The sequence below is a fragment of the Argopecten irradians genome, chromosome 13 (genome assembly GCF_041381155.1).
Source record: "Argopecten irradians isolate NY chromosome 13, Ai_NY, whole genome shotgun sequence".
In the NCBI taxonomy this organism is placed as follows: Eukaryota; Metazoa; Mollusca; class Bivalvia; order Pectinida; family Pectinidae; genus Argopecten; species Argopecten irradians.
In genome coordinates, this window is record NC_091146.1 from 15,951,966 (window position 1) to 15,966,380 (window position 14,415).

At 38.3% G+C, this 14,415-nt stretch overlaps 1 protein-coding gene across 1 annotated transcript; it reads right to left on the reverse strand.

The window, feature by feature from the left end:
* Window positions 1-369: 369 nt before the first annotated feature.
* Window positions 370-10,623, reverse strand: LOC138306422 (proteoglycan 4-like). The gene is made up of 2 exons (XM_069246869.1): window positions 10,495-10,623; window positions 370-1,541 (listed from the first exon to the last, which is right to left on the reverse strand). The coding sequence occupies exons 1-2, from the start codon at window positions 10,592-10,594 to the stop codon at window positions 610-612; spliced, it is 1,032 nt and encodes a 343-aa protein (XP_069102970.1). The 5' UTR covers window positions 10,595-10,623; the 3' UTR covers window positions 370-609.
* Between the last annotated feature and the right edge of the window lie 3,792 nt (window positions 10,624-14,415).

Genomic DNA, 14,415 nt, shown 5'->3' on the forward strand with positions numbered 1-14,415 from the left:
TTACACGTCATCATGTCACTGCGTTGGTATCGGGAATTAAATTCCGGACCCAACGCATATACCAATAAGTAGAACTTGACTGTCAATTTGATATTTTTTTTTTCTTTTGGAAGACCAATGAACGCATTTAGACTGCCATACTATTCACATTAAAAGTCGCATTATCAACTGAAAATATGATAATTGTTGTCAATAATATCTAAAACAGAACCAAATGATTTGAATTCGTAAGTTTTACTTCGATTGGTCCTATATTAACTAAAAGTGCCATTTTAAGGACGTTCGAGGAATTATTAGAGGAAACACTGAGAAACCAGAGAGGAATAATCAACCAGCAGTTAATACTAAATACAAGCATACAATATGATATAAAAGGATGAAGCCGCTTTAATAGTTCTTTTTCTACACAAGTTAATCCATATAAAACATCCACTATGTAATACAAGATATACCAAGCAAAGCAATATTCGTAAGATGTATCTACAAATAATGGTCTTGCTCTATAAATAAAACAGTATGGATTCATAAATAACATATTTACGAATAAGCAAATTTGTTAGCTATCCGATATTTCCACTCTCTTTGTCACCATTTGCATGCCTCCGATACTTATGACTTTAAAAGTAGCAAAATAACAGACTTCTTCACAATTTTTCTAATTATCTTTGACTTGAACTCGTCCTTCCGGCAATCCTCTGTAGTTGGATCAGGAGTCGAAGTTGTTGGATCAGGAGTCGAAGTTGTTGGATCAGGGTTCGTAGTTGTTGGATCAGGGTTCGAAGTTGTCGGATCAGGGTTCGTAGTTGTCGGATCAGGGTTCGTAGTTGTCGGATCAGGGTTCGTAGTTGTCGGATCAGGGTTCGAAGTTGTTGGATCAGGGTTCGTAGTTGTCGGATCAGGGTTCGAAGTTGTCGGATCAGGGTTCGTAGTTGTTGAATCAGGGTTCGAAGTTGTTGGATCAGGAGTCGAAGTTGTCGGATCAGGGTTCGTAGTTGTTGGATCAGGGTTCGAAGTTGTCGGATCAGGGTTCGTAGTTGTTGAATCAGGGTTCGAAGTTGTTGGATCAGGAGTCGAAGTTGTCGGATCAGGGTTCGTAGTTGTCGGATCAGGGTTCGAAGTTGTCGGATCAGGGTTCGTAGTTGTCGGATCAGGGTTCGAAGTTGTCGGATCAGGGTTCGTAGTTGTTGAATCAGGGTTCGAAGTTGTTGGATCAGGAGTCGAAGTTGTCGGATCAGGGTTCGTAGTTGTCGGATCAGGGTTCGAAGTTGTCGGATCAGGGTTCGTAGTTGTCGGATCAGGAGTCGAAGTTGTTGGATCAGGGTTCGTAGTTGTTGGATCAGGGTTCGAAGTTGTCGGATCAGGGTTCGTAGTTGTTGAATCAGGGTTCGTAGTTGTTGGATCAGGGTTCCTAGTTGTTGGATCAGGGTTCGAAGTTGTTGGATCAGGGTTTGAAGTTGTTGTTGTTGTATCACCAATTGGATCTGGATCTGGAGGGGGAACTCTCATATGTTGTAAACCTCCATTTGTGTCATCCATATTCACTGTAAAATAGAAATAGTGAAATATCCTTACCATACATTAAAAGAAAAGTCTCCCAGTTGAGTACCAAGACCTAACATTTTCAATCTGGTTAAAATACAGATAATTTTTCAGTATGATTGATAAGAGGATATGACAACATCCTATTAGAGGTCATGTCAAGGTGACCTTAATTGTTACCATCAGAATTTTTAATGTGAATTTCGTGAACAACAAGAGGCCCAGAGGGCCTGTATCGCTCACCTGGTTTGTAATGCCAAGTAATGTTCTGAATACAGGTTCATTGTTTCTTTTCTGAAGGAATTTTAATATTAACCTCTAAATCCCCTATTAGGCCCCACCCCTCCTGCCCCCAGGGGGTCAGAGCCAAAATTTATACAAGTTCTGTTCCCCTTCCCCCAAGGATGTTTGTGGCCAAATTTGGTCACAATCCAAGCAAAACTCTAGGACAAGTAGCAATTTATAGGATTTACCTCTATTTCCCCTATTGGGCCCCACCCGTCCTGCCCCTGGGGGGCCAGAGCCAAAACTTATACAAGTTCTGTTCCCCTTCCCCCAAGGATGTTTGTGGCCAAATTTGGTTACAATCCATACAGAACTCTATGACAAGTAGCGATTTAAAGAATTTACCTCTATTTCCCCTATTGGGCCCCGCCCCTCCTGCCCCCCGGGACCAGAGCCAAAATTTATACAAACTCAGTTCTAATTCTCCCAAGGATATTTCTGGCCAAATTTGGTTACATTCCATGCGGAACTCTGTGACTAGTAGCGATTTAAAGGATTTACCTCTATTTCCCCTATTGGGCCCCGCCCCTCCTGCCCCCGGGGGGCCAGAGCCAAAATTTATACAAGTTCTGTTCCCCTTCCCCCAAGGATGTTTGTGGCCAAATTTGGTTACATTTCATTCAGAACTCTATGACTAGTAGCGATTTAAAGGATTTACCTCTATTTGCCCTATTGGGCCTTGCCCCTCCTGCCCCTGGGGGATCAGAGCCAAAATTTATACAAGTTCTGTTCCCCTTCCCCCAAGGATGTTTGTGGCTGATTTTGGTTACAATCCATGCCAAACTCTAGGACAAGTAGCGATTTAAAGGATTTACCTCTATTTCCCCTATTGGGCTCCGCCCCTCCTGCCCCTGGGGGGTCAGAGCCAAAATTTATACAAGTTCTGTTCCCCCTCCCCCAAGGATGTTTGTGGCCAAATTTGGTTACATTTCATTCAGAACTCTATGACTAGTAGCGATTTAAAGGATTTACCTCTATTTCCCCTATTGGGCCCCGCCCCTCCTGCCCCGGGGGGGCCAGAGCCAAAATTTATACAAGTTCTGTTCATCTTCCCCCAAGGTTGTTTGTGGCTGATTTTGGTCACATTCCATGCCAAACTCTAGGACAAGTAGCGATTTAAAGGATTTACCTCTATTTCCCCTATTGGGCCCCGCCCCTCCTGCCCCCGGGGGATCAGAGCCAAAATTTATATAAGTTCTGTTCCCCTTCTCCCAAGGATGTTTGTGGCCAAATTTGGTTACATTTCATTCAGAACTCTATGACAAGTAGCGATTTAAAGGATTTACCTCTATTTCCCCTATTGGGCCCCGCCCCTCCTGCCCCCGGGGGGCCAGAGCCAAAATTTATAAAAGTTCTGTTCCCCTTCCCCCAAGGATGTTTGTGGCCAAATTTGGTTCTAATCCATGCAGGACTCTATGACTAGTAGCGATTTAAAGGATTTACCTCTACTTCCCCTATTGGGCCCCGCCCCTCCTGCCCCTGGGGGATCAGAGCCAAAATTTATACAAGTTCTGTTCCCCTTCCCCAAAGGATGTTTGTGGCTGATTTTGGTTACAATCCATGCCAAACTCTAGGACAAGTAGCGATTTAAAGGATTTACCTCTATTTCCCCTATTGGGCCCCGCCCCTCCTGCCCCTGGGGGGTCAGAGCCAAAATTTATACAAGTTCTGTTCCCCCTCCCCCAAGGATGTTTGTGGCCAAATTTGGTTCCAATCCATGCAGAACTCTATGACAAGTAGCGATTTAAAGGATTTACCTCTATTTCCCCTATTGGGCCCCGCCCCTCCTGCCCCTGGGGGGTCAGAGCCAAAATTTATACAAGTTCTGTTCCCCCTCCCCCAAGGATGTTTGTGGCCAAATTTGGTTACAATCCATGCAGAACTCTAGGACAAGTAGCGATTTATAGAAAATGTTGACGGACGGACGGACGACGGACGACGGACGCCGCGCCATGACATAAGCTCACTGGCCCTTTGGGCCAGGTGAGCTAAAAAGTTTTCACTCTGTCAGAATACGTCGTTTCCGGAATACAACATTCAGCCACTTTAGTCATGCGACTTTATTGATCACCACTTCACTTTATTTCGGCACATTTGAAATAAAATTGCGGCATTTGTAACATTATGACAAAAACACTTCTCATTGATTGTCAAAACATCTACTAAATGTAATCTAAATATGCATGAAAATTGAGTTTAGACTCTTCACAAGGAAATGACGAGTACTGTAAGTTATGGCAGCTGTCGTCTAACATTTAGAAATCATCGGTCTCTGACGTCTCACTCACAAATATTCATAACTTACCTGGGTACTTTCTTACAAAAGAACTGTAACTAATTAGAAACAAAACAAAAACATAACTTAGTTCCTTTATCGAGCAACAATTGCCGACTTTGACCTTTACTCGGACATAAGTATTCTCTTCCTTATAAGTGTCACCGGTATGACGGAAAATATGCCCTAGATTTTCCACGGTCACATGAAGGAATCAACATTTTCTTTCTCCCCCCTAGAGGAGTTCTTTGTATCCCGGAATCGACGTATTTGTTTCGTCTATGTAGTCATCTCGCCCAAATAGCACAACAGATATACTAATATATGTATATTGGGACGAAATGACTTATTAAATTGATGCTACACTGTGTAGAGAACTTTAGGCTTATATTATGTATCAATGGATTTTTAGAAAGCGATTCATTCTACATTTGTTTGTCCGAACTTCATTAAAGTCCCATATTGATTTCACCAAACTTTGCTAAAATATACATTAACATCCCTTATGAAAGGTTCTTCATTTGGTTTCTTTCCAATGAAGATAATTACGCCATAATCAATTAGTAAAGATTTCTTAAAATAGAACGGGTTGATTTGCATAGTTAAAAATACCTCGTGTAGACATATATATGTTCGATTCGATACCCGGATAGTAAACAAAGCAAGCGTGGCCGAGAGAGGGCAGTTTTGAACAAACGGTGAGCAATACAATGTTCTATAATTGTTTTATTATATGATACATATTAGATTTCACAGATTATAAATGTGTCCTGTCAAAGGTTACATATACTTTATATAAAGCTTAATAAAAAATACGTATTAATCGAAATATAGTGGATGTAAATTGTGAAATGCATACATGGGGCACCATTTGGGGTATTTTATCGTACAGATATAAACACGTGGCCGTGTCAATTTTGGTGATGATCGGTTGATTTTAACTTTCCTCTCGTGTAATAATTTGAGATAAATACAGTATTTATCCCAAACTATATATATAAAAATATATATCATGATACTACTAATCTATTCATAATTTGAGAGTTAGGAGAGCAGAGTATATATATCTAAATACTTAGAACATACGTAAAGAGGTGGACTAATAACTTACTATATAAATACATGTGCATGTATTATAACTGCTTTCTATTCTTCATTGGGTATTTTATAACGATATTCTTATGTCTATGAAATATGTGATAGTACATGTACATGTAGATGAAAAATCACTGGAATCGGCGCTAGTCGAAATACATCAAATTGTATGTTAAGACATGTCTGTATTATATTAATTTGCTCATGATCAACACGGTTACTGCATGTATATATACGTTATTTGTAAATATATGTATACATATCGTATATTACATCTATATATATCTATTCTCAGTATTCATTTACCCAACATATATGTGTTTGTTAGGACCCATAATTGACTGAATAAATGTTTTTCGATTACGTTTCGTGTGGTTAGAAAAGGATCATCATACATTTCATCACAGTATGCGTGTATATACATCAAGTATTGATTACCAGGTGCATGAGTCTTAATTATCGTATGGGCATTTTTATATATAGGGCTACAATTTTATCTACACGGAACGAATTAAACTAATCGAAGACTCGATGATTTATATTAGTACAAACGTCAATATTAGAGTGAACTAAGGAGATATAAATATTGCCAGACTATTGGAGTTTCATCACTAAAAAGACACAACAGATATTATTTTGACCCTTGATGCTACCTGGTGGACTATCATTTGCCGTCAGTACGTAATTCTTAGTATCGTAGGTACTGTACCGTATACATGTACGTAGCCCGAGATACTCTGGCCCTGACACCAGACTTAGACATTATGACAGAACAGATGTCTGGTTTGACATCTATCTGTCATAATGTCTAAGTCTGGTGTCAGGACCAGAGTATCTCGGCTAACATGTACGTAGTAAAAAAGGAAAAGGGAATTGAAACTGAAATTTCTCTAATTTCACGAGTGTGCATTCCATTTTACGCTGAACGTGAATTATGCTCATTAGCATTCAGTCCATTTGTTTTCATAGAAAAAGTTCGATTTATGGAGCAAATCCAAAAGTTTATGCGCTAAATAAAATATGTAAGAAAATATAAGTTCGTGATGCCCAGGATTTTACCAGTCTTATTAAAACGGATATTTTCCCCATTTTCTCTTCTTTTAATGAAGGACTGATCCAGGTTTTCTTTAGTTTTTAGCTCACCTGGCCCGAAGGGCCGGTGAGCTTATGTCATGGCGCGGCGTCCGTCGTCCGTCCGTACGTCAACATTTCCTTTAAATCGCTACTAGTCATAGAGTTCTGCATGGATTGTAACCAAATTTGGCCACAAACATCCTTGTGGGAGGGGGAACAGAACTTGTATAAATTTTGGCTCTGACCCCCCCGGGGGGCAGGAGGGGCGGGGCCCAATAGGGGAAATAGAGGTAAATCCTTTAAATCGCTACTTGTCCCAGGGTTTTGCATGGATTGTAACCAAAATTAGCCACAAACATCCTTGGGGGAAGGGGAACAGAACTTGTATAAATTTTGGCTCTGACCCCCCGGGGGGCAGGAGGGACGGGGCCCAATAGGGGAAATAGAGGTAAATCCTTTAAATCGCTACTTGTCATAGAGTTCTGAATGGAATGTAACCAAATTTGGCCACAAACATCCTTGGGGGAAGGGGAACAGAACATGTATAAATTTTGACTCTGGTCCCCCGGGGGCAGGAGGGGCGGGGCCCAATAGGGGAAATAGAGGTAAATCCTTTAAATCGCTACTTGTCCTAGAGTTCTGCATGGATTGTAACCAAATTTGGCCACAAACATCCTTGGGGGAGGAGGAACAGAACTTGTATAAATTTTTGCTCTGACCCCCCGGGGGCAGGAGGGACGGGGTCCAATAGGGGAAATAGAGGTAAATCCTCTAAATCGCTTCTTGTCCTAGAGTTGTGCATGGATTGTTTGTTTGTTTGATTTATTAACGTCCTATTAACAGCTATGGTCATGTAAGGACGGCCTCCCATGTATGCGGTTTGTTGCGTGTATGTAGTGCGAGGTGAGTTTTTTGGGAGACTGGTATATTCATGTTGTGTCTTCTAGTATAGTGGAACTGTTGCCCTTGTTATAGTGCTATATCACTGAAGCATGCCGCCGAAGACACCAAGCAACACAACCCACCCGGTCACATTATACTGACAACGGGCGAACCAGTCGTCCCACTCCCGTTATGCTGAGCGCTAAGCAGGAGCAGAAACTACCACTTTTATAGACTTTGGTGTGTCTCGGCCAGGGGACAGAACCCAAAGCCTTCCTCACAGGGGCGAGCGCTCAACTAAAGGCCAAAAGTGAGGTGGGTGTCAAGGAAGACGTTAGGAAGAATGAAGTAATTTAGGAAGAAAGAAAAGATAAGATACTAAATTTAGTCGCCTCTTACGATCATGCAAAAGGGGCAGCAGGTACAATTCTAACGCCCTACCTGCAGGGCCAAAATCAGTTCACATTTACCAAAGTTATCTTGTTCACAAGCACAATGATAAAATTAGAACAAAGGGCAATAACTTGTACGTTACTGTCGAATAATTCCCATTTTTGAACTCGTACGAAATCTTGTTGATATAAGGCTACGTACAAAATTTCATCAACCTCGGTTAACATTTACTCAAGTCATCATGTTCACAAAGTAAATTTGCTTGTTTGTTTCATTAATTAACGTCCTATGAACAGCTATGGTCATGTAAGGACGGCCTCCCATGCATGCGGTGTGCTGCGTGTATATTGTGCGAGGTGAGTGTTTTGGGAGACTGCGGTATATTCATGTTGTGTCTTCTTGTATAGTGGAACTTTTGCCCTTTTTATAGTGCTATATCACTGAAGCATGCCGCCGAAGACACCAAGCGACACACCCCACCCGGTCACATTATACTGACAACAGGCGAACCAGTCGTCCCACTCCCTGTGTGCTGAGCGCTAAGCAGGAGCAGAAACTACCACTTTTATAGACTTTGGTGTGTCTTGGCCAGGGGACAGAACCCAGAGCCTTCCTCACAGGGGCGAACGCTCAACTCAAGGCCAAAAGTGAAGGCATTAGGAAAGATCAAGTCAGTTAGGAAGAAGAGAAAAGATAAGATCCTAAATTTAGTCGCCTTTTACGATCATGCAATAGGGACAGCAGGTATAATTCTAACGCCCTACCTGCAGGGCCATCACAAAGTAAAGTTAACGCACGATGGACAATACGCTATTGCAGTAGGTCACTATGAGGTATGGTCAGGTGACCTAAAAATAGTAACAGTGACCTTGACCTTGACCTGGCAATCCTGAAACTGTGTCTTGTCGAAAATATTATGGTCCTTTAAATTTGTGTGAAGTTTGATCAAAATCACTCAAGGAATGAAGCCGCTAGAGCACTGAAAAGGATTTTCTAAAAATAGTAACGGTGACCTTGACCTTGACCCTGCAACCTTGTAACTCAAACTTTTTCAGTCCTTTGTATTTGTGTGCAGTTTGATCAAAATCACTCAAGGAATGAAGCCGCTAGAGTGCTGACAAAGAAATTATCTAAAAATAGTAACAGTGACCTTGACCTTAGTCTGGCAATCTTCACACTCAAACTTGTCCGAGATATTATGATCCTTTGTCTATGTGTGAAGTGTGATCAAAACCACTCAAGGAATGAAGCCGCTAGAGTGCTGATAGGGATTTTCTAAAAATAGTAGCAGTGACCTTGAACTTGACCCATCAACCCTGAAACTCGAACTCGTCCGAGATCTTATTAATATTAAGCTACATACAAAGTTTCATCAATCTCGGTTCACATTTACTCAAGTTTTGTGTTCACAACAAAACGTTAACGGACGACGACGGACAAAAGGCTATCGCAATAGGTCACAATGTTTCTCTGAGCAATATTAGTTTATGTTTTATGTCTTAAAGGATTACTTTTTCTTTGATGTTAATGCATGAAAGATAACACATTAGCTAGACAAAAGACTGAACATTAACCTGTCAAGTTGACTGATCGTGCCAATTTGAAGTGTTTTTTATACATAAATTTTTGACAAAAAACCCATTTTCGTAGCTAATATTTCGGAAAATAAAAAAGCAAATGCTTCCAAGTGTGTTATATCCTTTTTGTATATTTTGTACTTGTTATTTTGATCATTTGTTGTAAAAACGGTATAAATATGCACATCTTATTTAATAGTAAAAACTTCCTATTACGTTAATTTGACTGAATACCAAAATTTGTCCAAGTCCGTAAATCTGCAAGTCCGTAAATCTGCAATAAAAAATCTTTTTCAAATATGCTTTATTCGTTTGTTATAAAATTTTGCCAATAAATAAATCAGAGATGTGATGATTTTCAGCTTTAAAATTGAAATTGAACTTTTATTTTATTCCTTTATCTCATTGAAAATTATGTATCCCCCACCCGGTTCAATTATGGAAAAATGAAAAACTGACCTGTTCAAATATTTGATCAAAAAGAAACTCTAATCTCACTTTATAAAGAACGCTACATTATGCTGGTAATATATGCCAAATGATTTTGCAGTCTGATTTGTCACAAAATATATATTCACATTTTTAATATTGTAACTTAAGGACTTAACCAATTAGAGAAGTTTAGTCAAATTGCCATTAAATGAGGATTTGATCGACCTCACGTCTTTTGTATTTGGGGATATCTTGATATAGTTGTCTCTTTTAGGTGAGAATAGCCTATATAGAATTTTAATTATTAACTATCTAAACACTTGAGACGGTACTTTAATACTGATTAATTCTTGAATAAAAAAAGACATTATTCAATTTGAACTTCAAAATATCACTGGAAAAGGCCAAAAGACCAACTTTGAACAACCATGTTATCTTAGGTAGTGAAAGTAAAATGTTTTACTTTTAAAACCTTTAATCAACAACCTTTATCTAAAAAGATTCCACCTAAATGGGTATCAATGGTATTGTGGATAATAACTATTTTATCTGTCCTTATAACGTTCTTGCCATACAGTAATTTTCTAGTATCTAATGATAACAATTTAAGTTAATATTTGGCTTCAAAGTTAGCAAATTATGCAATTATCCCTATTTTTTCTGACTGTTTGGGGGGGTCAAGATAACACTTTCCCAAATTTTTATTCGTGGCGACTTTTTTCTTGTAAAACAAATCAGATCTGTATGAAAGACAAAGAATAAATTATGTTGTAATTATTCTGGGGTAACACCCTATCTTTACTGGTCTCTAAGTATACATAAGGCATCCAAAGTGATGTCTATCTTTCCATTTGAATGATTTTCACAGCTAAATTCACCTTTATGTTTTGATTTATATTACTGCAGAAAACATACCCAGTTATGGCACACATTTTTAATTACCTTCAAATAAGGTGTCATCCCTTTTAAGATCCCGACCTTCAGTATTTCCGATAGCCAGGCCCACGACTAGCATCAAAGCTAAGAGAGGATCCATCATCATGGCTAACAATGAACGTTGTCTTCCAATAATGCTTATTCTTCACACTACTTTATATTTACAAGGGATTGATAATGCAATATGAATATTAAATATTATGAATGCCCTACAGTGTACAACCAGCGGCTAGTCGATAATTGATTGTAAATAACAGCTTGCCTAATTGGTGACCTCTGCCTTTTTAACACAAAGGCTTGCTAATGTAAAAGATTCAGTGTTCGTCACCGATATACAATTTAAACTTGTATAGTGGATTTTTATAGGTTCGTCAACTCTGTGGTTCCGTCTCGACTTCTGCTGGCTAGGTCTACAGGTTGACGGACGACAACACAATTCATAAAGTTCAACATTTTATTATAGACAAGACACAATGGCTAAACATGGAGATGAAATACAGAACATCACAGAATATTTACAAAGAACGCATTTCACCAGCGAGACAACATGGCCAAAACAATACAGGCCTAAGCTGAGCAACTACAGCACATGTACACTATATTTTAATATTACCGACTCCAACGACCACCCTCCCCCGACCCTGGGGTTCACTATATTAACATTTACCACATTTTAAATACTGCCTAGCGCTGTCTACATGGAATACAACCACCCAACCCGGAGTAATTTTGAGGACTACGGCCGAAAAATCCTACATAATATCGGGATAATTACCTTGAAGAGAAAGAGAGATAATGTAGCTGACCAGCTACATGAAAGCTTCCATCACAACTCGCTATACTAAGCTTAAGCTAAAACACCTGGATATATACCCAAATTCAATAATATGCCATGAACAGCACGTGCTTAAACTATACAGGTGAGCGGACTAGGTATCAAAAATAACAGCCAATCAAAATTTATGTAAGTATGAACCGGAAACGGGATTCCCAATCGGGAAAATCCCCATAACAAAAGGAGTCTCGATCACAACACATGGTTTATCACGCAGGACATAACAAAAACACTGAGCGTAAGTACGGATAAATCAAATACTTTTACACTTATTTAAATGCGGTTGAACTCTAATTTAAAGGCGATTATAGTCATCATGTTTCGTCCTTCGTCGTTCACCGTGGGTTAAAGTCCTATTATGTTTTCGTAATATATTTAATTGAAAAAAACAATTACTAAATTTCGTCAAATGATAGCGTTGATATCCTTATGGCCATATTTCTGAATTAAAATATCGTAGTTAATCAGAATTGTAGCAATGATTGGGGATTCGGTTGTTACGCTCTGTTGGTGCCACAGTCAACACGTAGGTAAAAAGGGCAACAGTTCCACTATACAAGAAGACACAACACGAACATACCGCAGTCTCCCAGTACACTCACCTCGTACAACATACACGCAACACACCGCATACATGGGAGGCCGTCCTTACATGACCATAGCTGTTAATAGGACGTTAATAAATGCCACAGTCAACACGTAGGTAACCATCACATATGATAATAGGTTTGTATTGCCGTTTCCCCAAGGGATGTAGTCAACTGATAGATATTGACAGACGCCTCTACTGCATTGTCATCTTATTTTCGTCGTTTCTATGAATAAGTCTCTTTAAACATTAATTAAAATCCTATTTAAAGTGTTTAAATCCTTTAAAAACTATTATCAGAGATTGGTCAAATGAAAAGTTAGGGAGTTAATCATGGAAAGTCAATTATTTGGGAATAAGTATTAAGCGAACAAACAGATTTGCACTTTACACAGGTAAGAGCAAAGCGGGTTCACGCTCTCGATTAAGAGGCAACTGAGGGGTAATCTCTACTTAGTAATGCTTCGCTCCTTTGTAGTTTTGGCGTACAAGTGCGTGTTTAAAGTCTTCAGTTTTATAAGTTTTATAAGGATGAACATTGTTAAACATTGAATAAATCTAAACATGTTCTAAATTTCCTCGTGGTGTCGCTGGGATTTACCTGGTGATCATCCGGGTACGTACAGCCACATAGGCTATTTTCAGAATTTTGAAAATTCTAACTTGATACCGGTGCAATATACATGTACCTGCCTGATATGATCCCGATATGATCTTGACAAAGTGTTGCTACATCTCTGGTTGATCCCAAATTGAAGATGGCTACTATGACACCATATTAAATTAATTTCCTATATGACTTTTGCGAAGGAAGACAGATGATAGTTAAGGCCCTTCCCTTGTTACTTTACATTCTTCTTGTTCATACATACCTTCCAATGCCCATCTTGGAATGAACAAATCATTATGAAGATGATTTAATTGATGAATAAGATACCAAGAACTCAATTATTTTTAGATCTTAATTATTTCTGTTCGCCATTTGTATATATGAACGTATCTGCGAATAATCCAGTTGAAAGAAGGTCACACTAAAGAAAGGATTTTGCCTATATTAATACGTGTTAATATGAAATAATGTCCGGCAATTGATATTAACAAAACAATCATGAACGGTCATGAGTGAGGTCCTTGAGGACCGTATTTGTACGGATATTATTTAAGCAATGATATAATTACATGTCATTGGTTAAAACAGGATTTGATTGGTCAGTGTAGTGAATGACCAACATTGATAGGCTCTTTAAAAAAACAAATTCGATATCGATGTTTTATTTCATTATAACAAGAACACGAATATTACTTTAAATTTTGGAGCAGTTTCCTTTTCAAATTACACAAAAAATTAACTGCTTGCATTTTTTTTTTCTAATATTTAATATTTTATCAGTAGGTGTAACAGATTTAATTTGCCAAATTGTCCATATAAATATCCGTGGTAATGGAGTATCACATCACAAAACGACTATGTGCATAGTTTGTATAGTGTGTAACATACATGAGAATGAATTAGCATATTGATGTAATCAGTATAGAGATACAATCATACATGCACAATACATTTGTACATGTATATGGAGTTTTAGAGACAAGTGAAATAGAAATAGGCATAGAAATGAGATCGTATATTCCTTGGGTGATCCGGTGATCCATATGCACTTAACAGAGGAATAACAGTATGGCACACAGAAAGTAACAGTAGATCTACCACTTCAAAATTTTAAATCCATGGTATATATGTATTGCATTAATGCACAAGATAAAAATGTCTTCTTGTTTTGATAAATACATTATGTAAAAGACTTAAAGCGAATGAAGTAGAGCCATGACAGAGATACAATTATGCTGTACAGTTGTATATATAGTTATATAAAATTGTATGTGAATATCTTCATTTTATCCAATTATAATACTGCATCATATATTCCTAAGAGTAAAATACATGCAACACAATACCTGAACAAAACATATGCACAGGGGTTTGACATTCTGCCAAAAATATATACATGTATATATATATACTGCATTGTATGTATTATTGCGTGCATGTATAAGTTCACATTATTTTTTATTCAATCTTCAAGTCTAATACTGTTTTGAAATCTGGATCATCACAAATTGTAACTTACCTATAGGTACAATTATGTTTCAAATACTGTTGATGGTATTTGTGTTTTGCAGGCCTATAAAGATTGACATATGGAAAAGCCATTACTTATCACTCCAAAATATGGCATGTCAAAGATGCACCATGTATGCAGTCATCAAAACTAAGAGGAGACATTACCTTATCCAGCGAAACATGAATACAGCATAATGGAGGAGATTCTGAATGTACATGAATGCCTATATAGATGTGCATGTATATATTGTCTCTTGAAAAGGTGTCGACAAATCTTCATTTTTTTCCCATTACATATTATTTTCTTAACAAGCATTTGATATGATCTGAGCCTCTGAGGAAAGTTAATTGATTAAAATGTCTTGAATTGTCATAATAAGA

Coding starts and splice junctions, on each gene's coding strand:
- LOC138306422 (XM_069246869.1), bottom strand. CDS start 10,594: ATGATGATGGATCCTCTCTTAGCTTTGATGCTAGTCGTGGGCCTGGCT. Junction 1,542..10,494: donor GGATGACACCTTATTTGAAG/GTAATTAAAAAT, acceptor TCTATTTTACAG/TGAATATGGATGACACAAAT.